The sequence below is a fragment of the Pteropus vampyrus genome, unplaced genomic scaffold (assembly GCF_000151845.1).
Source record: "Pteropus vampyrus isolate Shadow unplaced genomic scaffold, Pvam_2.0 Scaffold631, whole genome shotgun sequence".
Taxonomy (NCBI): domain Eukaryota; kingdom Metazoa; phylum Chordata; class Mammalia; order Chiroptera; family Pteropodidae; genus Pteropus; species Pteropus vampyrus.
This window is the reverse complement of record NW_011889412.1, coordinates 176,950-200,976: the sequence shown is the minus strand read 5'-3', so window position 1 is coordinate 200,976 and position 24,027 is coordinate 176,950. Positions and strand designations below refer to the sequence as shown.

At 42.5% G+C, this 24,027-nt stretch overlaps 1 protein-coding gene across 3 annotated transcripts in view; it reads left to right on the top strand.

Annotated features, from left to right (window-relative positions):
- The window catches only part of MAP3K9 (mitogen-activated protein kinase kinase kinase 9), a 74,200-nt gene that overhangs the window by 22,766 nt on the left and 27,407 nt on the right, over positions 1-24,027 (top strand). For all 3 annotated transcript variants that reach the window (XM_023525809.1, XM_023525808.1, XM_011384827.2), the window contains one exon: positions 18,608-18,788. In XM_023525809.1, coding sequence (XP_023381577.1) covers positions 18,608-18,788 — 181 coding nt within the window. The remainder of the gene's footprint in view (positions 1-18,607; positions 18,789-24,027) is intronic.

Below are 24,027 nucleotides of genomic sequence, written 5' to 3'. Positions count from 1 at the left end.
AGGTCACAGAGCCTGGAATGTTTGTGTTGTATGTGGGTGATGATTTTCAACCCAACAGGTCCTTGCAAGAAACTAACGCGCCTGCTATTGTATAGATGCTACAGGTTAGTCACTTTATCATATACTTAGATGCCACTTCCACCACATTCTTTCCTTCCTCAGGAGCCATATACCATGTAACACACCCAAACAACCAGAATAGTCTGAGGCGGGATGGGATCGTGTGCCCCAGGTACATGAGATGGTGTCCAGAGAAGGCGGAATTCTTTGGAAGGCCTTGATGGAGGAGTTAGGTCTTAAAGAGGAGGTGGGGTTCATGATAATAGGGTGGTGGGCCATAGCAGCGACTTTCCAGGGAAGGGGGTCTGCCCCAGCTCCAACAAGGCCAAGTGTTTGTCGATGCTATGCCCCTGTTACCCAGGTTTGTTAGGAAATGCCCAGACCTGGACTAATGAACAGGAAAGCCATGCTCCTGAGGAGCTGAGTGTTCCTTATAGAAACAGCTCTTGTCTCCAAGTGGCCAAAAAACAGAGCATGATACAGTGTTATGGGCTCTGAGTCAGGGAGATCTGGCTTTGGACAAGGTCCTGAACCTCTGAGCCCATTTCCTCTTCTGTAAAATGGGGAAGGTCCTAGTACTTACTCATAGCATTGTAATGAGAATTAAATACAATTATGCATGTAAGCCCTTAACATAATGCCTGACACAAAGTGAATGCTCAATAAAAGGGAGATTTTCCTTTTTGAAAAATATTATTTCCAAGAGCAGCTGTTTCTCTGGTAGCAGGAGAGATAAGAATGGATTGAGAAGTGTGTCACTAGCTGTTTCCATTACTGTTCCCTCGGAATAAGCCACCCAAACAAGAACCACTCCATTATGCTCACGGAGACTTTGGGTCAGGAATTTGGAGTGGGCTCAATAGGAACGACTCGTTTCTGCTTTTCAGCATCTGGGGCCTCAGCTGCGAAGATTTGGAGGCTCAGAGTGAGGCCAGAGATGGAGGCAGGAATCATCAGAAAGGCTTGTTCACACACGTCCGGTGCCTAGGCTGGGAGGATTTGAAGGCTACGACTGTTGATGGGGGTGCCCACCTCTAACCCCTCCGCGAGTGTGGTTGCCTCAGGGCTCTTGTCCTTGTCACATGGTGGCTCAAGACTTCAAGCATGTGTTCCAGTGAACAAGGCAGAAGCTGCATTATCTTTTCTCATCTGGCTTAGAAGTCATATGGTGTTACTTCTGCATTCTAGTAGTCGAAGTGGGTCTCGGGCCCACTCAGATTCAAGCAGAGGGGACAGAGACCAACCTCTTGGTGAAAGGAGTGTCAGGTCACATTGGAGGAAAGCATATAAGATAGGAGATGTGCTGTTTTGAAAATGCAACCTGCCAAGGGAACTCTGGTGGCAGAGCTTGGAGATCCAGGTCCTGAGAGCCTGTGCCTCAGCAGCACCCTGTGCCCACCTGCCAAAAACAAAGGGCTTTTTGTTGACAAGATCATCATCGGTCTGATGTGCCACCTCTTTTTTGATTATTTTTATCCAGTTTGTAGCTGGGCGCTTCTGAGACATCACGGAGACTGGGCCTGGCAGCTCTTCTCAATTCGAGCTGGTGTGGTGGGCATATTCAGGGCAGGCGGGTGTTTGAGGAGGTGTTTTTTTGTAAGGAAAGTGGCTGCTAAAAAGCTCTGCCTTTCTGTTTCCTGCTGGTGACATCCGTGTCTGGACAAGCACAGGGCTAGAGTCCCAGCTGTGTTATCTGGGCTTAATTTGCACAAGGTGGCAGTGACCGTAGGTACTTAAGTTAACATCTTTTGAAATGTCATGGTTTAGGATGTTGGAGAGAGCAAGGTGTCCTGCAGACACATGCTGGGAAGTTCGGCCAGGGAGATGGCACTGATGTTTTAGATTTAATCACAAGAAGCTTGGTTGTAAGAAAACCTTGACTCAGCAGCGTGAGAGAGATCGGCAGGAGATACAGCATCCAAAGAAGAGATGAAAGTGAAGTTTCCGTGGAAAGCTGGGGCTGGTTAAAAGGGTCATTGAAAAATAGCTTGAAAAAGGCTGGCGAATTGGGCTATGCATGCTTGAGACCAGCTGTCTTAGTCTATAAATACTGTGCTTCCCTATCATGCCCCCTTCTGTGCTCCAGCCCAACATGGCAGCAGAAATCCACTTCTCATGCTATTGAATCATGTGGCAAGCACAGATGTGGATACATTATGAAGAAGGCTGGTCTGTACATATACATCCTATTTCCCTTTGTTCTCCATGGCACGTATTCACAAGATGACTGGCCGAAGTTGGGAGTAGCCCGGAATCCTGGGCAGTCTCTGGGTTTGAACTGAGGCCCCAGTTGCACGGTCCTGTTGCCTAACAAGCCAGTCTGAACACTGCTTCAGGCCCAAGTGCCTGTCTGAGGACTGGCTCATCTATCGGTTCTGTCTCCTCTGGCCTCATTCTTAGTATTGCCATTCCCTGAGCTCTCTGCTGCACGCCCTTGGCTGACATTGTGAAGCACAGCCCATTGTTCCAGATGAACGCAGGACTGAGCTGTTTTGGCACATAGTGTCTGGTCTCAGCCCATGAGGACTATGGAACTGCACGTGGTCCAGGTAGTGGCAGTTAGTAATGCATGAGGTGGTGGCTACAACTGGCAATGGAGGAACCATATTCCTAGGGTTGCTGAGCTTGTGGAGAGGAATGGGAAGCTTCAGTCCCTGTTAGAAGAGTAGGTAGGTAGATGTTGGCACAGAGGTGGAGGAATTGGGACCTCTAAAAGCCCCGTACTCACTGAACACTCGTACCTTCCCGTAAGATTGATGACATACAGGTACACAGCCAGAGAAAATGAGTGCTGTGAAGCCAGAATACTTCCTAGGACTCACTGGCCACTCCTGCTCCCTGTACGTGTAATTAAGTACTCCATCTCTTGGTCGCATCATCCCATCTCCAGTACCTTAGTTTATTCTTTACCACCTTTACCTGGACAATTATAATAGGTTACTGTGTCCTTGCTGCCGGTCTGTTGTTTTTTCAGTTCAGTCTGTCTCACTGCAACCATGCTGCTTTGGTGACACACAAATCTGATCATACTATTTCCTGGCTTCGAAACTGCCTGTGACTCCAGGGTAGACTTTAAGCTCCTTTGCGTGGCCTGTGGTCTTCCAGTTCTGCTCCAGCCCTTTGTTCTAGTTTCATCTTCTCCCTTTTCCCTTCACGAAGGTTTGGCTCTACTGACAAGGGACTATTTCCTAGACTTTCAGGGTTTTTTTTTTCCTCCTTTGGCCTGGAACCACATTATTCCCCCTACTGAGAGTGCCCTTCTGATTCTGTCTCTGGACCAAGCCATGTCCCTTCTTTACAATTTCAAGAACAGCTGCATATGTAACTTTAGGGAATATCCTCACTTCGTTCAGCCACAGTGTCTTCATCTGTAAATAGAGATTAAAACGATACTTGTCTCATGAGGTTTTTAAATGAGATAGTGCATGTAAAATGCTTAGCACAGTGCCTGGCATGTAGTAAGGGCTCCGTAGATACTCACAGTGATGATGATAATGGTGATAAGTATAGACTTACGGCCAGAAGGAATAGGAGTAGAGATGTGAGAATGAGGGAAGTTCCATTCTGTTTTTCTTTATAGAATCATCTCTTCATCCCTCTCTCATCCTCTCCCTTTTGCCTATGTAAGCGACTGCTGACCTTGTTCAATAACTAAAGCAATTGCTATCTTTTATTGGCCAAGGTCAGTAGATTCCTAGGCAGGAATGTTAGCAGGGAGATGTCTTGATCTCTTGGAGTAACAACCTAGATTCTTTCCTGGTGCTATTTCTGATGCTGGATTTTGGTTGTATTTTAGAGGCTTAGGTTACCCAAGTCCCTTTCCACCCATGGTGGTCGTGCCTCCTTCCCAAAAGGAGATGGATGCTGCAGTCAGTCAGGGCGGAACCTCATGATCCAAGGACAAAGCCCAGCATCTCAAGGGTTGACTTGCTGGGGCATAAGACCCTCTGGTGAGGGGCTGGTCCTTGCGCGTTAGAACTCTACCCAGTATACCCTGACCACTTGTAATAGCATCAGTCTGGCTGGTCTTATAGGGGAGACTTACCCCAGGGCTGTGATGGAGCAAGGATAATCCTCCTCTCTAAAATAACCTTGTCTTCTATTTTTGAATGTGCAGAATGGTCCTCCCTGGGGCAAATGAGCAGTGGGTAATGTTTCTCCTATTGTCGACTGTGGCTGTTGGTGCACAGTGGAGCTGAGGTCCAGAGGTTTTGGAGCTGACACTTATCCTTTGCCTTTCTCAGATACGAGCCTTAGCCGTTCTTACCACTCTCTGGAGGTCCTTTCTCCTGGTCTGGGGATGAATCACTGGGTAGGGCACACATTATAGAAAAGACAAAGAGATGTAGATGGTGACTTGGTATGAGTGGAACGGGAATGAAGAGTCCCCCGTGAAAGGGATAGTGAGAAAGGCACTGAGCCAAGCCACAGAGTCCTAGAGATGGGTAGAGAGTTAGAGATTGGTCACTCAAGTGTGTTTTCATAGTTTTTACAGCCTAGTGACTGAAGGGCCGATGGGAGAAGATTCTGTAAATCAAAGTAGAGATCCTGAATTGAGAACATTTGGGCTTCACTGAACAGCTGTATTATGCCTACCTGCTACTGCTCAGCACCAAATACGTACCTGTCACGAGGATGAAGGTCCAATGGTGATAGTGGAACTTCAGGATCCTAGGGTTCCTCTGTTTTGTTAGTTCTTATCCTCACACTTTTGAACATTTAAGTTTTTTCTTCTCAGCTTTCCCGCCAACCGTACTGATGGTTTGCCTAGATATACCATCTAGAGGGATGTAGCTTAAAGATGATCAGTGGTATTGAGTTTACAGGGTCTAGTCTGTATGACTCAAAGCAAAGCTCACAACTTCTAAAATGGCATCGGACCTGGTATAGGAGGGTTACATGTCTTGCCCATCAGTACATGTCCTTCCCTACAACCTCCAAGCTTATGTACTGTTTCAGCCATGGTGCTTTTAGCATACATTTGTCCTAAATTATGCCTGGTGAGATGCTGCCCACCAGCAAGCTTTTGCCACTACACCTTGCCAGTGCTGTTCTAGTTTGAGCGTCTGAGCTTCCCAAATATTTACTTCTAAAGCACTTCCATTTAATATAGAAGGCTGGTTCCCTTCCCTAGAAAGATACAGAGTAGTACTCAGGTGGTTTGGTTTTAGGCTGAGACCCTATGAGTTCTAGTGGAAAGGATAGTGGACTCGGGTAGAATTAGGTTTGACTCCTAGTTTCGATGGCTTCTCTGCCAGTTCTCTTCTGTTCTGAACAGTTATCCCTCCTTGTCCTGGCCAGTGAGAAGTAGCCATCATCAACTTGACAGTGCTATGAGAAAACCATTCTTAATGGTGGCTCTGTCCATACAGGACATAGGATTAGGTGGGGTGCCTGCCCAATTTGTGATATGAGCCCACCCCAAGACAACAAATAAAATGAAGATGCGGGGTACACTGTGGCATAGGAGAGACAAGTATTGTAGAGATGTACAATGTCTTGTAGAGATGTAATTGCTAAACATTTGAACCCCAACTGGAGAGGACAGCATGGTATAGTGGAAGGAATATGGGCATAGAAGTCAGAACAGTATTCAAATCCTGGTTTCCTCTCTTAGATATGGAAAAGTTACTTAATCTTTGAGCCCCAGCTTTCTCATCTATAAAATGAGGATGCTACTCACCTTGCAGGGTTGCCATGAGGACTGAACGAAGTAACGTATGTGAAGTTCCAAGTATTGTGCCTGGGACATAGTAGGGATGCAAGAAATTGTAAAGGCTGCTATTATTATTATTATTAGTAGTAGTAGTAGTAGTAGTAGTAGTAGTAGTAGTAGTAGTAATAGTAATAGTATTGTTATTACCAAATGACTTAATTTTTATATTAACAAAAACTCATTTATTTTAGATAATTTCGATAATATAGATAAGTATAAAGAAAAACTATCACCTCAAATCCCAGTGCCCAGAGATAACTGTTAGCATTTAGGTATATATCTTTCAGGTATTTTTCTGTGTGATGGGTAGATAGACATAATATTCTTAACAAAAAGAAACAAGATCAAACTATGTATTTTTGTATACTGTTTTATTTTAATATAGTCACGTATGTTATTAAATTAACTACTATATATTTTTGATATGTATTTTTAAAGGAACATTTATATATAGTATCTAGTCTAAAAGCCAAATTATATCACAAAGCTCATAATAAAAAACAAAGGTCTCCTGCCCTATTCTTTCTTACATCCAGAGTCGTCTTCCTAGTTAGTGAGCTTCTTAAGGGGAGGTACTGGCTTGATTTATATTTGTACTTAGCGAGATACATGTAGGCCCTATATACATGTGGCCTTTTTTTTTTTTTGTGAAAGATTTAAGTCAACACTTATTATAGAGCATGACATACTATTTAAAAAAAGATGCAGCTGAAGTATGTTTCAAGTTGATTCATTTGATAGCAGCTTGGAGAGGCCATCCAAGTCTTTAGCTATATTGTGTGGAGATTTTACTGACTGGAATGTTGCTTTTGGTTTAGATTTTCAATTTTAGTATGTTTATTTCTGTTTTTGCTATAATGAGAGTTTGTAGTAGTGGAATTGAACTTTGTATTAGTTAGATTTGGTTAGCTATGAGAAACAGACACTCAAAGTAACAGTGGCTGAAGTAGGAAGTCTGTTTCTCTAGCCAGAGGTAGTCCATGGTTGGCATGGCACCTCTGTTCCATGAGCCCTAGACTCCTTCCCATTCACCTCTCTGCTCTTATCCTCATGGTCTAAGATGGCAGGGAGCTAGACCTCCAGCCATCACGTTCATGTTCCAGGCAGCACTGTGTAGGAAGGGATGAAGAAGACGGGCCAAAGGCCCTGAGCCGGTGTCTTTTAAGACAGGTTACGAAAGCAGCCACGGGATGCTTCTTAGTCACCTGGGTGCACCTTTGGGACAAGGAGACTGGGAAATGTAGTTAATGTTGAATGTGGCTAGGTGCCCATCTTAAAATTTAGGGGTTTATTACTACAGGAGGAGGGGAGAATAACCATTGAAGGGCAACTAGCAGTCTGGGTCACAGATTCCAGGCTCTTTTCCTATCATTAATCCCTGTTAGCCCTTCCACAATATGTTGCCAGGATTGCTAATGTAGCAATTCTTTTCAGCTGTGTTTTCAATTTGTTTTTTCTTTCTCATGAATGCTGCTGACTCTGTCCTTCTGTTTTAACCCTTCCTTGGAGAGTCTCTCCGATCCACTTCTCTGGAGTCGGAGGCTTTGAGACACTTGCTTGGATGTAAAATGAGGGCAGACAGGAAGATCCTTTCCCTGGGGTTAGGGGGGGCAGTCACTTGTTGCTTTCTGCATAAGGGGCTTCTGGTCACTGAGTTCAGTGGTTCCCAGGGGTGGGCTGCAGACCCCTGGGGAGGGGGCTACTGCACGGTGTCTTTGAATCTGAACATGTTTATAGAAAGTGCAGATATTCATATTTCTGTTTTTTTTCAAAAGTGTATAGGTGCTGTTGTGTTGATAAAATACAATTTCATTTAAAAAACGTTTTCTTATTGGCATGGTGGTCTGGGGCCCTGACTGTGATTTCATTCAGACCTGGGTTATATCTTGGCTCTGCTTCTTACTACCTGTGGACCCGCCTTTCTGAATTTCAGTTTCCAGATCTGAAAGTGCCTTCCAGAATTGTTGAGAGAATGAAATAAGATTACGGACCAATTGCTTCATCCAGTGCACAGTACGCGTTAGAGCCCTCGTAAACATTAGCTCTGGTCGTTGTTTTCGTCTTAGCCAACACACACTGAAAGTACATCTGCCATGATAATAGCATTTTTTTTTTTAAAGCTGAAAGGACATATTTTAAAAGGTTAGGAATCGTTGCTGTAGCATCTTTGGCGATTCTGTTGAGGCTAGCTCTCAAGCAGGTATTTGGAGACCACTGCCTTAACTGACTCAATCAGAGACCTTTTGAAGTGATTTGTGTTCATTTGTTCATTCAAGACAGATATTTATTGAGTACCTCTTATGCCTCTTTAGGTTATAGGTGTAGAAAGGGAGGCCATTGTAGTTCAACTTTGCTCTAGCTCTGGGTCACAGGAAGAGGTCACGGTGCTGAGTGATGTCTGGCTTTGCAAGGAGTACATTGCATGCGTCCAGTGGTTTCCTCTTCTGTACCAGGAAGGGGTGGATCCTAAGTCCCCAAGGACCCAGTTTTCTCCACTTGTCTGTCCCCGAGTGTTTGTCGGGAAGCACAGCCTTACAGGTTGTGCCAGTGGGACTTGGAGCAGCTCTGCTGACATTGCTGAACCCAGCTGGGGCCTTAGCTGCTGCTGGCATCTCCGTGCGTCTTCAGGCAGCACCACACCTCTGCTGAGGCAGATAGTCGGGGAGTCTAGGTGGTGAATCATTTGCCTGGGTAAGCAAGTCTGGCCTCTCTTGGCCTTGCCTGGAGGGACAGAGTGGGCCAAGGGCCTGGGGTCAGGAGGGTCTGGGGGATATATGCTGGCAATGCTCTCACTGCATGGTAGTGGTCCATGAGTCAGGCTTTTCCATGTGACTTGCTGAGTCAGCACAATGGGGAGACTGCTGTGTGTGAGCTGCTGGTCTGTTGGCACTCTGGGCTACTGGGTAGAGCTGGAGCCTGAGATTGTCTTCCTTCCTCCACTGGAGACAACGTGCTGCCGGAAGCAAATATTTCCAGTGCTGACTCAGGTGCCCAAGATCTGGCTGTGTCTATAGAGCTTTTCTCTGGAGTAGACTCCTCTTGTTTAACTTCTCTTTGCCCTTGGGTTTAGCTATTCTTCAGCGCAGATGGGTGGTGGAACATGGCTGGGCCCAGAAAAGACTGACACTGCTTTCAGAAAATTACGGACTCGGAGAATGTCAGAGGTAGGGGAATGGGGTCCTGGTGAAGATCACACAGTGGTGGAGCCAGACTCAGACATCCTGGGCCTTCATCTGTTGCTCTTTTCTTTCTGCCTTGCTGCATCTCAGAGGGTGTTCTTGTCCAGGCGGGAGAGGACACTATGACACAGATCTGGTGGCTGTGGTCTAAGCTTTGGCAGGAACAAGCAGGAGTACAGATTTTGCATATTGGGAGGGATGGAAGAACTAAGCCAAGGAAAGCGGGAAGCCCTCTGGATACAGATTGTACCAGTTTCCTTTTTCCTACTCAAGAAAACAAACAAAACGGAAGGCAGGGTTTCAGGCTAAGATGGCAGATTGAACACATACAAATACTACATCTGCTTGTGTTCTCTCTTGAAACCCAGCTAAAACTACAGGAACTCACAAGGCCAACAGGAGAGGAGACAAGAGCAGTAAAGTTTTGGAAGCTAGAAAACAGGTGGGTGAGTGGTAATTGATGTAGGACATTGGAGAAAGATCATTTTAGGCTGATGGTGAGAAAAACAAAGAACCAATTTGTTTATATCACATACTCCTAAAAAGTCTAGGAACTGGCAGCACCAGACACCTCTGGAACTGGGGCGAAGGGGCTGCTAAAATAAAAAAGATTGGGTAGCAGCCATATGAAATGCATTTGGGCCCCATGGACCACTTCCTTCACCACTCCATGCAACCACCTGACTGCCTTTCCTTTTGGAAGGGGTGAAACAGTTTGTGGACTGGGAGACACTAAGCACATGGAGGGTATGGGGACTTTATTTTTAAAATGGGGAGATGAGTCACTGTTTATATACCGAAGCCTGCGTTCTGAGACTTCGCCCTCTTCATGACTTGATTCCCAGCGCGTTGGCAGCCAGGCTCTTCATTTTCCTAGCAGTTTGGAAGAGTACTGCCCTCTGGGAGCTGACCAGCTGAGGAGAAGTGACCTCAGATATTCTTGTGTAGGCTCACCTGGATCTTCCTACAGTGAAGCTCAAGAGCTGACAGATTGCTCCTATGTGCTTGGAGGTTCTACTCAGCTTTGGATCCCTCGTCTCCCCACTCCACTTACTATTGTGGAAAACATACACACAAGTGATGGGAATGGCATAGTGAACTCTCATGTACTCAAATTAGTTTCAACAGTGACCAGCTCATGGGTAATTTTTGTTTGTTCTGTCACCCCACTCATTCCTTACTCTTGATTATTTTGAAGGAAATCTGCAACATTATATAATTTTTTTTTTGGTAAATATTGCAGTATGTACCTTTAAAACATTAGGACTTCCTTTTTAAAACCTAAGCACAATTTGGTTCTTAATCATGAACAGACAGTCAAGGATTACAATAACTGAGCAAAAATGTATTAGAGACTAAAGCACAAATAGAAAAAAAGCAGCCGAAACAAACTACATTGGGAGAAAACCAAGAAATAAAAAGAATCATCAGTAGTACACTCAGGTAAAAGAAAAGATATTGTACCTATATTACAAAAGAGCTGTTACTCAGCTACGTTTGTGCTTACCACTCAGTTTTTTAAAATTCAATGAAGAAAAAGCTCTCTTAGAAATTAAAACCATGATAGGAAAATGACAAACCCAATAGAAGGATTAGAGGATAAAGTGATGACATCTCAGAAAAAGAGCAAAAAGAAAAAGTGGGAAAGGTAGAAGAGAAAAGATAAGAAAATTGAGGGACCAATTTAGAAAGCCCCATATCTGAATAGGGGTCCTAGAGAAATAGAAAACAAATATAGGGGAGGAAATTAACAGTAAAACACCTCAAGAAAATTCCCTATAACTGAAGGACATGAGTGTTCAGATTTGAAAGTACTAGGTTTCCACCCCAAAGCGCATCCCTCTGAGATTTCAAAACACTGGAGATTAAGAAGAAACTAGAAATTCCTGAAAGAAAAAGACACATCACATATAGAGCATCAGGAAGCAAAAAGGCTCAGGGCTTCTTAACAGAAATGTTGGAGGCAAGAAAATGATACATGATGCCTTTCAAATTTATGAAGGAGAATCTCTAGTCATTTTTATACCCAGCAGGGGGATGGAAAATAGGCATCAACAACAATTTAGCTTCAATGCATTTTTTTGGTAAGGAGCTTCTGGAGAACGCACACCATCAAAACAAAAAAAGAAATCAGCAAAGGGAGAATTGGATATTGGACACAGAATTAACACAGGAGAGACACAGGTCAACCCCCGAGGACCATGAAAGGAGATGCCAGGAGAACAGCTGTGCACCAGACATGGAGGATAGGCAGTTTAGATCTGTCAGCGTGACTTGGGGCTGTCACCACCTACTCACCTACTACTGGTGGTCTGTGGATTCAGTCTGAGGCTGACTACCTGGAGGAGCCTAGTCCAGATTCTTATCTGCATATGGCTGTCTTACTCATGTGCTGATAAAGCTTCTGCTCACCCCTCTCTGTTCTGACCAGATAGAGTATTTTCTTTGCCCAACCCTAAGAACCAGAGGCAAGCCAAAGTGAATTTTGAAATAGAAACTCAGAGGAGCTCACTCCCCCAACCATATTTCTGATGGATGTCCAGTACCTGTACCTCCCCCCACGTCTCCCCTGCCAGATGTTCCCACTGTGATTACCTACCCAATTTTTTAGGACTCATTTATGATCTCGCTTACTGATTTTCCCAGAAAGGGCTCTTGGCAATTCTCTGGGACAATGACCAGGCACTCTGTTTATCTTTTTCCCTTCTGGGAGGCTTCATCTAGCAAAGGCAATATTTTTACTATTATACAGTATTGTGGGTAGAATTGGTGTTCCCCTAAAAAAGATGTGTTGATGTCCTAACTTGTGAATGTGGCTGTAATGAGAAATAGGGTCTTTGTAGATATAATCAAGTGAAGATGAGGTCATGCTGGATGAGAATTGGCCCTAATTCAATGACTGGTGTCTTTATAAGTAGAGGGAAATTTGGATACAGACAGAGATGAGAATGCCCTGAGAAGACACAGAGACAGACATATAGAGGGCAGAGGGCCAAGTAAAGAGATTAGAGTTATGCTGCCCTAAGCCAAGGAATGCCAAGAATTGCTGGCAGCCACTGGAAGCTGGAAGAGGCAAAGAAGGAGTCTTCCCTGAGCCTTTGGAGGGAGTGTGGCCTTGCCCACACCTTGATTTTGGACTGAATTCTAGCCTCCAGAACTGGGAGAGAATAAATTTGTTTTAAGCCACAAAATTTGTGTTAAATTCCTATGGCAGCCCTAGGAAACTAGTACACACCACTATATTTGTGCTTGTCTCACTCACTTTTTCAAACTGAACAATATATTATTTAGGGATGTACACCTAAGTGGTACAATTACGAAGAGAAGTAAAGGAACGAATAACAGAAGTCAAGATTGGGTGATATCTAAGCAAAGGGAAAGGATGTGACAGAGAGAGACATATGGAGCTTCTAAGGAACTGGATGGGGTCACATGAAGTTTCATCTTATTTTCTTTAAACTATACATGCGCGTTTTATAAACTCTTCCATCTGTATATACATTTGACAATAAAACTTTTCTTAAAAAGACTAAACCAAGCAAAACACAACTCTCGAAACAGACCAATTGCTTAATCTAGAAGAGATAATGCTGAATCATTTGGATTAAATGAAGGCCTGGGGAAGGGAGCCTTGGTGCCAAGGCGAGCATTTAGCAGATCAGAGCCCCTTGTGCTAACGGAGATGAATAATAAATAAGAAATCTCAAAATGATAAATCATCATTTACCATTAGTATATATGGGAGAGTCTCTACAGTTATGCCAAGTTTTGAGAGTCACCTCCAGCTAAATGACATGAAGTCAGACTCAAGAAGCCTTTGTGGCCACCCTGCCTGAATCATTTCTCCCTCTGATATCCTAGCAGGAGATGGCCTTGAGGCCCTTTTTGGTGGTTTGTATTAAATACCATTGAATCCCATAGAAAGTCATTCAGCTGCTCTATATTCATGGAGGATCAGATCCACTTTTGTGCTAGTTTGCCTTTATTACTAACACTTCTAATCTTTTCCTTCTAACCGAGAGAACAGACTTTAGGCTTAGAACTTAGACCAATCACAGGGTCTACTGAAACTTTCTAAGTTATTTTCATTTTATTTACTTGTACAAGTTACCTAACATTAGGAGAATAATTGTTTTTTTCCATTTAAAATAATGATATAAAATTTTTCTTTAAGTAATTCTTTAAAAGTCAATTTAAAGAAAAATATTAAGTAAATGCTATAGGAGTGGTGTCCTGATCTGGAAATAATAAAAAAGAATGTCCTTGGATTACTGAGGGTTGGAAGACTGTGACTGTCTTACTAATTATAGCAAAACCTGGGCCTTTATTGATGCACACTGTGACCAGGTAAATTTTGTTGTGTATCTTTTTGTATAGCTTGTGGAAGGCCTTTGAGGGCAGAGTCACCAGTTTATTTTTCCTTATGTTCCCTCACCTCACCTGGCACCAGCAGGATATGTTAGTCACTAGGGTACCGTGGCTGAGGTATTGCTCCTTCTGCAGTGTCATCATCCTGCCTGGTACACGCTTACCCCCGTTCCTCAGGGAACGGTAGCACTGGGAAGATGCCCCCTGACTCCTGGCAACAATAGAATGGGGAAGTGAGTAGTCTGAGAATGATGCACAGATACTCCTTCAGTCAAATAAGTGACCCCGAGGGGTCAGTCCTTTCAGAGAACTGGGCCTTGTGCTTGGTTCCTGGAGTGGAGACGGCGTGGGTTCCAAATGAAAGAGAATGAGGTTTTTGCCCCCTAGAGTCATATTCCATCACGTGCTAGTGGAAATGATGAGACACAAACACGCAGCATTGGGAATGATTAAAAGAAGTATATAGTGTTAAATCACATGGTGGTGTTTTGGGGTGCTGAAGGAATAATTCCGGAAAAGGGGGAGCAGTGAAGACTCGTTAATCAATGACAGTTTTAGGGATCAAGCAGAAATGGAGATAAGGCTAAAGACGCATGAGTCCCTTCTGCCCTATGATGGCACAGCACTCAAAGAAAGATCTGACTTTGGATCCTGTCTCCATCCCTCACTAATGTAACCTAACCTTTCAATGTCTTTCAGAATGGGGAAAATGGGGGAAAATGATTACGCCTACTTCATAGGGTTGCTTTAAGGATGAAGGTGATGTATGTCAACCTCTTTACATACATCATGTAAAAAGCATCATGTCACTACATAGTAAGTGATCAGTAATGGATAGCTGTCAGTATTTAATCAACCATTCCATTTATTGATAGAGCAAAAATTTGTTGCCTGGTTAATATGTATCAGGGACTGCCAGGCTTCCCACCTCAGTATCTTGAGTGCTGAGTCCCATGCTTTCCACTTACATACAAGACACTCATAACAGTAATAATAATAGCTGCAGTGTCCTAAGTGCTTATTTATGTGTCAGGCACTCTGCTAGGTGATTCATTGTTAAATCGCCTCTAATCTTTATTCCTATTTTATGGAAGTAGGAATAGAGGGGCAGAGTGCGTGAAATTTGTCTAGGATCACATGGAGAGTGTCAAGCCTGGAATATAAATTGTCTTCTTTTTCCTTTTCCATACTCTTTTTACTGGTAGCCTAAACCCATTATGTCCCAAACTAATCTCGGCTTCCTCAAATAGGCTTTGTCTCAACTTCCCAGTCAAGGTCACCACCATTCTAACTGTCACCCATGTCTGAAAGGCTGGAGACCTGTTCTTTATCCATCAAGTCCCTATATCTGGTTAATCACTAGGTTTTTAGTTCAAATGCATGTTTTCCTCTCATTTTCTCTTATCTTGGCCAGGCCCCCACTGACTTAGGCCTGGACTTGTTAGTTGTTCTCAGAATTTGTTCCACTGCCCCCTACATGAGAGGTGACATTTACTTAATACACTATCATGGAATTCACCAGAAATTTGATAAAACATTGTTGAGTTTTCCAAGAAGTAAAGCACAATAATGTGTTATTGCTGCAGTCAGTGGTAGAAGCTCGGGATGGGTTCACTGTAGTGATACATATAAGTAAGCTGCTGTGAGTACAGCCTTTCTCTCTCAGGAAAGTAAATGGGGAGAAAATTGTGCTCTGCTCCATTTTAAAAGGTAAAGCTTTCCTCTTTAACAGATGGTATTAGGACAGTTGGATAGCCACATGCAAAAAAAATGAAGTTGGGCCCCTTTTTTATATAATATACAAAAATTAACTAAGGATAGATGAATGACTTATATATAGCAGCTGAAACCATACAACTCTTAGAAGAAAACATAGAAGTAAATCTTCATGAACTTGGATTTGGCACTGGATTCTTTGATAGTATGCCAAAAGCATGAGCAACGAAAGAAAAAAATATAGTGGACTTCATCTAAATTCAAAACTTTTGTGCCTCAAAAGACATTATCATTAAGTGAAAAAACAGCCTGTAGAAATGGAAGAAATATTTGCAAATCATCTATTTGTTAAGGGTCTAGTATCCAAAATATATAAAAAACTCTTATAACTCAAAACCAAAAGACAACAAATAGGCATTTTTCCAGAGAAGACATATAAGTGGCCAACAAGCACATGAAAAGATGTCCATCATCATTAATCATTAGGGAAATGGAATTCAAAATTACAATGAGATACCATTTCACATCCACTATTAAAAAATAAAATGAAAAGGAAAATAAGTATGGTGAGGATGTAGAAACATGGGGACCTTTATACATTGCTGGTGGGAATAAAAAATGATTCAACTACTGTGGAAAACAGTTTGATGATTCCTCAAAAAGTTAAACATAGAATTACCATATAGCCTCATAATTCTACTCCTAGGTATTACCCTAAAGAAATGAAAATGGGTACTCAAATATGTGTTCATAGCAACACTATTCACAATAATCAAAAGATGGAAACAACTGAAATGTCTTAATGGATAAACAAATAGTGGCATATACATACAATGGAACATTATTCAGCCATAAAAAGGAATGAAGTACTGATACAAACTACAATGTGGATGAACCTTGAAAACATGCTAAGTGCACTAACAGATGTGTCTCATATGTGATTCCATTTATATGAAATATCCAGAATTGGTAAATCCACAGAGATAGAAAGCGGGGCCCGGGAGGAGGGGAGAATGGGGAATAGTTGCGTATTGGGTATGGGGTTTCCTTGCAAGGGTGATGAAAATATTTTGGGACTAGATAGAGGTGGCGGTTGTACAACATTGTGAATATACCAAATGCTGCTGAATTGTTCACTTTAAAATGGTGAATTTTATGTTACGTGAATTTCATCTCAATTAAAAAAACTCCAAAAAAAGTAAAACTTTCACAAACTTTGTTACCATAATTATTAATAGTAATAAATGCTTGGTGGATACCAGTATTTCAGGTCACCATTATTGAGAATCATTGGCTGTAACCATCTGCCAGGATTACCAGCTGGCTTCACATTCCAGCCTCTCTTGGCTGATGGCAGAAGCCCGAGGCCAGGATTTCAAACTCAGGTGCCTACAGGAGCCCAACCTGTTGGGATAAATGTTTGAGGTTAGCTGGGTGCAAGGCAGCAGGGAGTAGTGGGGATTATGTGGGGCTGAACTGGACCTGCGCTATCTAAAGGCATTCAGATGCAGCCAAACTGACCTTGGGCTAATTTTTGCCTCATCTCACATCATTCTGCCATCCCTCTTAAGCCATCTGACAGACTAGTCTATTTAAAAAATCATCTTCAGTATGTCATTTAGTAGCTAAAAATCTATTTCCTGGAACAGAATCTAAACTTCTCTTGCGTCCCTTTCCAGCATAAAACTTGAGGAAGCGCAGCTGGTTCCATATATATCATGAAACTTTTATCCTCCTGCTCACTGTGTTCTGTCCCAGCCACATGAACATTTGGGGTAGCAGGACTGAGCCTCATTGGCTATGTAAGGGGAAGAGTTCACTCTGAATCTTTGATTTAAGGGGGCACCTTAGAGAGAAATGGTCTGCAGCTGGTGGCCCACTGTTCCCTCGGGAGGGCACAGTGCGCTTTTTTAGTGTTACTTTCTTTTAGTGTCAGCGACCAGAGTGCGTATTTGTCCATCATCTCTGCCTGCAGAGATGGAGGTAGAGGCACAGAAGAATCTGGAAACATTTTTGTTGTTAAATGAGATAGAGAAAAGTTCTTGTTTTTGTCTTATCTGCCCAGTCATTCAGAAGCCTGAACCCATTCTGAATGCTGGAAGCTGGGAGGGGAGGGGTGTGTCCGGGGACTTAGGGCCAGTGTCTGGAGGAAGGAGACTTAGTCCATTAAATCTAAGGAGTGGCTGGCACTGTTTTCTTTTCTGCCTCCAGCTCTGTAGCTACTTATAATTCTTCTTTACTGATGAATTTCTGAGAAGCACGTAGGACATAGAAATCTTTGGCCCATGTCCTTTTGATATGATAACAATTCAGCAGATATTTGCTGTAGGGCAGGGCAGGAAAAGTACAGTTGTGCGACTTAAGGGACCAGCCTAAGAAGGCCCTTGCCCTAAAACCACCAACCCTCCCCTACTCCCCCTTTCCCTTTCTGAATGGCAGAGAGAATCTTTCTTCCTTCCATGAAATCCTGTATGCAGAGCTCTGAATTCCAGGTTGTGGTTCGGTGTCTGGCCCACAAGAGGCTGTGCTTGCACAGCGCCTTCATAACCTTCCTGCTTGGCTTCCACAGATCCAGGGAACTCACTAGTGCCCGCTCAGGGAGAGTTCCTTGGATTAGCTTACAGCCCTAGAGTCAGTGAGCATTTTTGCTCTTTTTGCTCTTTTGCCTTGTGGGGGAGAATGGCCCCCACAAGGGCACACTTATCACCGGAATCGTCTTGTACGTGAGGTCGTGACCTCGGGTGCTGTCCTAGGAAAGCCGAGATGGCTCCCGCACTGTGGTGCTTTGGTGTTAGAACTTGGGGGACAGGGCCCAGAGCACAGCTAGTTCAGTGCACTAGTTCCTCCTTCCTGGGCCATGTTCACAGAGAACATTGTGGGTGTGAACCTGTGTGTGACCTCTGACCCTGTCATCCACTTCTCAATGGGCAGAGGTGAGTTCCTGGATTAAGAGGAAATCTCTGTGCCCAAAATTGTGGGGTTTTTTTAAGAGCTTAAGTAAAGTAACTTGGATTGGTTCCGTGTTCAGACACACAAACCTTGAAAATCCAGCGTACACTTCCATTCTTTGTGGTCTGAGAGTGTTTATAACCCAGGAGTGCCCTGGCCTACAGGAAGCACAAGTAGCCACTCTTCAGAAGGGTCAGCTGTGACCTCACACGCAGCTCCTTTCATAGGGCGTGAATGAGCCGCGTGGTATAAAGGGTAAGAGAGAAGGCTCTTGAGTCAGGCTGCCTGGGTTTAAGTCCCGGCTTATGAGTTGAATGGCCTTGGAAAATTTCTTTAATGGTGCTGTATCTCAGTTTCCTCATCTGTAAAATAGAGATGGCAATAGTACCTACTTTATAAGGCTGTTATGAGGGTTAGAGATAACGCCTGTGAAAGACTTAGCACAAAAATGGATGCATCGTAGGTGTTTAAGAATGAAGGCTTCTACCATCAGTCCATGGGAGCTGCGTGAGAGCCTGCAGGAGAGGACGAGCAGATAGGAGGAGGGCTCTGTATTCGGTGGTTTCCTTGTGATTAATGCAGACTCTCTGGTTTCTTTCGTATTCCTTTCCTTGCCCAGTATTGATCCTCCAGAAGGTGGAGAATGGAGACCTGAGTAACAAGGTTCTGAAGATCACTGATTTTGGCCTGGCCCGGGAATGGCACCGAACCACCAAGATGAGCGCAGCAGGGACGTATGCTTGGATGGCACCTGAAGTCATTCGTGCCTCTATGTTTTCCAAAGGCAGTGATGTGTGGAGGTAAGGCTCAGAAGTGCAGGGTCAGTGTTCTTCAGATCTGTTTTGGTTGTACACACGCTTCAGGACTTGGAGAATTGAGGTTACGTCGAATCTCAGGCACCCTAAGTAGGTCTAAATGACCCCTTCAGAGCAATCTACACTAATTCCCATGTTGTCAGTAGACAGTTTCCAACGCCTTCATCTACCAGAAATTCCTCCACAAATACGCATCTGCGGAGGTCCCTTTGTGTTGGTGATCGCTTCCTAGGAAAGATCAGTAGATTCCAGGGATAATGTGTACTCCCATCTCTGACTGTAGGGTGGTAAGGGTACTCAGTTACTCCTGGAGAACTTCCCCAGGGTCACCCTGGCTTGCTTAGCAACAGTGGCTCTTACTGCTAGACTTGTCCTCACTGTAAGCTCCTGGGCTGATAAGTATTCTTTGTGTTATCTCTTTTTTCTTGGTGAGCTGGAAATTATCCTTTCCAGTTATCTGGATAACCTTTTAGTCAGTGCTCTGTCTATCTGTTGAATATTGATATAGAAATGGAAAAAGACAGGCCTCAAGCATGCACCCAGAACTGCACAGTCACAAATTAGACCCGCCATCCCCCTAGTAAATGTCAGCCCAAGAGGTCACAAGGACCTGGATCTAAAAATCTTGCCCCCACTGATGGGAGGATGAGCATCTACAGTGTGTGCATCTTCATGGCTATGAGACAGCTGCATCACCTTGCTATACAAAGAAAGGACTATAGGTTATCGTTGTACTTCAGTCTGTGAAGTACATTGAGATATTATTCATATACCGTAAAGTTTACCCTTTAAAAAGTATGTCAGTGATTTTTAGTAAATTTACAAACTTTAATACCAATCACTATTGTTATTGGATTCCTAGGGCTGCTGAAATAAATTACCACAAACCTGGTAGCTTTAAACAATAGAAATTTATAGTCTGGAGGCCAGAAGTCTGAAATTAGCATCTGCAAGACCACACTCTCTCCAGAGACTCTAGAGGAGATTCTATTCTAAATAAGGATTCTGGGTATTAAGAAATGGACATAACTTTTTAGGGCCACTGTTCAACCCACTATAACCACTATTTACAGAATATTTTTATTGCTCAAAAAAGAAACCTGCTACCTATGAGCAGTTGTTCCCTAATCTGCTCTGGCAGCCACTAACTTACTTTCTGTATTTGTGAGTTTGGTTTTTCTGGATGTTTCATACAGATGGAATCATATAATATGTGGTCTTTTGTGGCTGACTTCTTTTATTTAGCATAATGTTTTCAAGATTTATCCATGTTGTAACATGCGTCAGAACTTCATTCCTTTTTGTAGCTGAATAATATTCCATTTATAGATATGCCATAATTTGTTTATTATTCATCAGTTAATGGACATTTAGGTTGTTTCCTCTTTTTGGCTACTATGAACAGTGCTGCTCTGGACATTTGTGTACAAGCTTTTGTGTGAACATACATTATCAGTTCTCTTGGGTATGTACCTAGGAATAGAATCATGGGGTTACACGGTAATTCTATGTTTAACTTTTTGAGAAACCACCAAACTGTTTTTCTCCTTGGCTGTACCGTTTTACATTCCCAGTAGCAGTGTATGAGGGTTTCAACTTCTCCACATCCTGTCAACACCAGTTATTGCTTGTCTTTTTGATTATAGCCATTCTAGTAGATATTAAGTGGTATTTCATTGTGGTTTTGATTTGTATTTCCCTAATGACTAATGATGATGAGCATCTTTTATGTGCTTATTGGCTGTTTTTATGTCTTCTCTGGGTAAATGTCTATTCAAATTCTTTGCCATTTAAAAATTGGGATATATGTCTTTTTATTTTTATGTTGAAGGATTTCTTTCTATATTCTGGATACAAGTCCCTTATCAGGTATATGATTTACAAATATTTTTTCCCATTCTATAGGTTTTCTTTTCACTTTCTTGATAGTATCCTTTGAAATACAAAATTTTTAATTATGATGAAGTCCAATTTATTTTTTCTTTGATTGCTTGTGCTTTTGGTGTCATATCTAAGAAACCACTGCCTAAGCCAAGGTCATGAAGATTTATACCTATGTCTTCTTCTGAGAGTTTTATCATCTTAACTTTTACATTTAGGTCTCTGTTCCATTTCAAATTGATTTTTGTATGTGGTGTGTGGTAGGGGCTCCAACTTCATTCTTTTGCATGTGGCTATCTAGTCATCCCAGCACCATTTGTTGAAAAGGCTGTTCTTTACTAATTGCATTGTCCTGTCACCCTGGTCAAAAGCAATTTACCACAAATGTAATGGTATACTTCTGGACTCTCAGTTCTATTCCATTGATCTTTGTGTCTACCTTATACCAGTACCACCCTGTTTTAATTCCTGTGGTTTTATAGCAACTTTTGAAATTAAGAAATGAGTTTTCCAAGTTTGTTCTTCTTTTTAAAGATTATTTTGGCTATTCTGGGTTTCTGGCATTTCCATATGAATTTTAGGATCATTTTGTCAATCTCTGCAAAATAGGCAGCTAGGATTTAGATAGAGATTATATTAAATCTGTAAATTACTTTGGAGAGTATTACTATCTTAATATTAAGTCTTTCAATCCATGAACATGGGATATCTTTTCATTTATTTAGGCCTCCTTTAATTTCTTCCAATGATGTTTCGTAGTTTCTGTACATTGAATTTTATTTCATTAAACCTTAATTACAGGGTGAAGTAGCTATTGTAAAGAAAGAGTTTTTCTTTACTTAAAATATCTGACTAGATCTCATTAGATTGACCTGTATACTGATACTCAACTGTTTTTGACCTAAAAAAGAAATCCAGCAATTTCATATGCTTCAGCCTAATATTTTCATTGCTTGACCATAGGCTAATGAGATTAGTTAATATATTAACTAAGCTAAGCTACTATTACAAAGAGCTTACAGATGTGGTGGCTTAGTGGCGGCTTAAATAACATAGAAACATATTTCTTTTTTAACACATAATCCTGCCAGTCCAGGCTGGTGGGGCACCTGTACCTTATGAGATTATTCAGAAACTCAGGTTCTTTCAGGGTCCCTAAGTGTATTGTTCTTGTTTAAATTGTTGCAACTGAGTGACTGTTACTTCTACATTATACTCTGCAGAAAAAGGGAAAGAGTTTATCCATGGCCAGCAGCTTGCCTTTAATTTGGAGACAGCCCAGAAGTTGTGCACGTCTCTGTGCACACCCCATTGTTTGCGCTAGGTTATGTAGGCACACCTGGCTCCGGGGGAGGCAGACAAATGTAGGCTATAGCTGGAAAACTGTATGCCCAGCTAAAACTCTTACTATGGAAGAAGGAGAGAATGGATTTGGGGGCAAGTCAACCACTTGTCACACTCAACTTTATCTTCGCTTTCTTCATGGGAAATCATGACTTCTCAGTAACACGATTGTTTTCTACTTTCTATATTCCTGGTAGCCTCTTCTCCCAGCCTGGCCCTGAAGTCATTCAGGTTTTATTGTCACACACTCCAAAGATTTCTGTTACTACAGTGATTTGGGCAGAGTTGCCTGCAGTATCTAGGTACAGTCTTAGTGGAAAGGGAAAGCTCAAATGCCTTGTGTACGATCATTTCATAGTTATAGAAATGGTAGGCAAGGAAGGGCAAGGCTATTGCAGGGCTTTGTCCATCATGGAAGGAACAAGGTAGGACCTTTCGACTTTTACCCAAAGTGTCTTTGTTCCAAGACTAAGCTTCAGGCCTTGCCCTTCAAACACAGATCCTGAAAGGAGGCTTGAGGAGCCTCTGGTGAGAGGCATCTGATGAGGTTATTCAACTATCTGAAGGGACTCGCTTGGAGGTAAACTCCAAATCAATAGCATCTTGGAATTTGTCACATGGTCTGCTCTGCTGGTGGGTCTCTATTTTAAAATTGTTCCCGGGACTTAAGCCTCCTGACTCAGCTTGGTTGAGGAATGTCATTTGAAAAGATAAATCACCCTGTTTCCTTCCAAGTTTCTTAGTTTCCATCCTGCGGCATTGCTTTCTAGGACACAATCTATTGCACCCATTAAATGGGCCTTTAATTCCTCCCTCCTCAAGCCCACTCATCTAAGTGGCTCCAAATGATCTTGCACCTTTACCAGAGGAAAACATGTGTCCATTGCCATATGTACAATACACATACACTGGTGACAGATTTACTGCATACAAATGCTTATAGGCTAGGATCTATGCTGAATGCTGTACATCTTTTATCTCATTTGCCTATTGCGTGTGGGATGAAATGAAGGCGTTTTATTGATCATTTTAAGTTTTAAAAATTACAGTAGTAAAACATGTTCACTATAGAAAAAAAAAATTAGAAAATGTGGATAAACAAAAAAATAGAAAATCACCCACAACCTTCTAAAGATAACCTACATATTTTGGTACGTTTATCCCTATTCACATGCTTGTCCACCCATCCCTTAAAATGAGACCATTCTGTTTTCTAAGCTACTTTTTTAATATAGCATGAGAATATTACCACATTAATAAGTATTTATTATGCCAATAAATACGTTAATGTATATATTACATATATGTGTTAATAAATGTTATCATTTTGAATGAGGGTCAAGTTAACAAGATGAAGAAGAATTGTATGTTACATTACAGTTTAGAAAGTGTTTTCACATATGGTAGTTCAATTGTCTTTGAAGTCACAGCTGATTACCAAGTGCAAGAGCCCATTCAAGGGACACCCTCTCCTTTCAAAGTGTGGACCCTTGAGTTGACAGTCTTAGAGACAATGTAGGTTAGTCCTGGTCCAGCACAGGTGTGGAATTACCGTGCTTTTGTTTGGTAAGTTTTGCTATCCTGATGCTTTTCTTTACTTTGAAAAGAAAAAAACACCTCTGACCCTACCAAATGGTGGAAAGGATTACCACACCTCTGAGGGTGGCTAATTATGGACACAGGGTGAGTTCCCCGAGGGTTCAGGCAAATCACTGGCGGCACTGTGGGAGCTGGTGGTTCTCAGTGGGGGAGGGTCTCCCAGGTAGCGTTTTTCGCTGAGCTGGTTCTTCCAGGCTGCTTGTAAATGGTCTTGAAAGGACTTCTTGACCTTTTCTCTCAATCCTGAAAAGGCAACAGATTGGGCTAACCCTAAAGTAAATCTGTGGGCTTCTGCCTGCCTCTCCCTGGGACTCAGACCCTATCTAATGTGTATTTCTCCGGTTCTCTTCTTGGGCTAGTGCAAAAGGAATTCCAACACTTTCTATGAGTCACTTTCCAT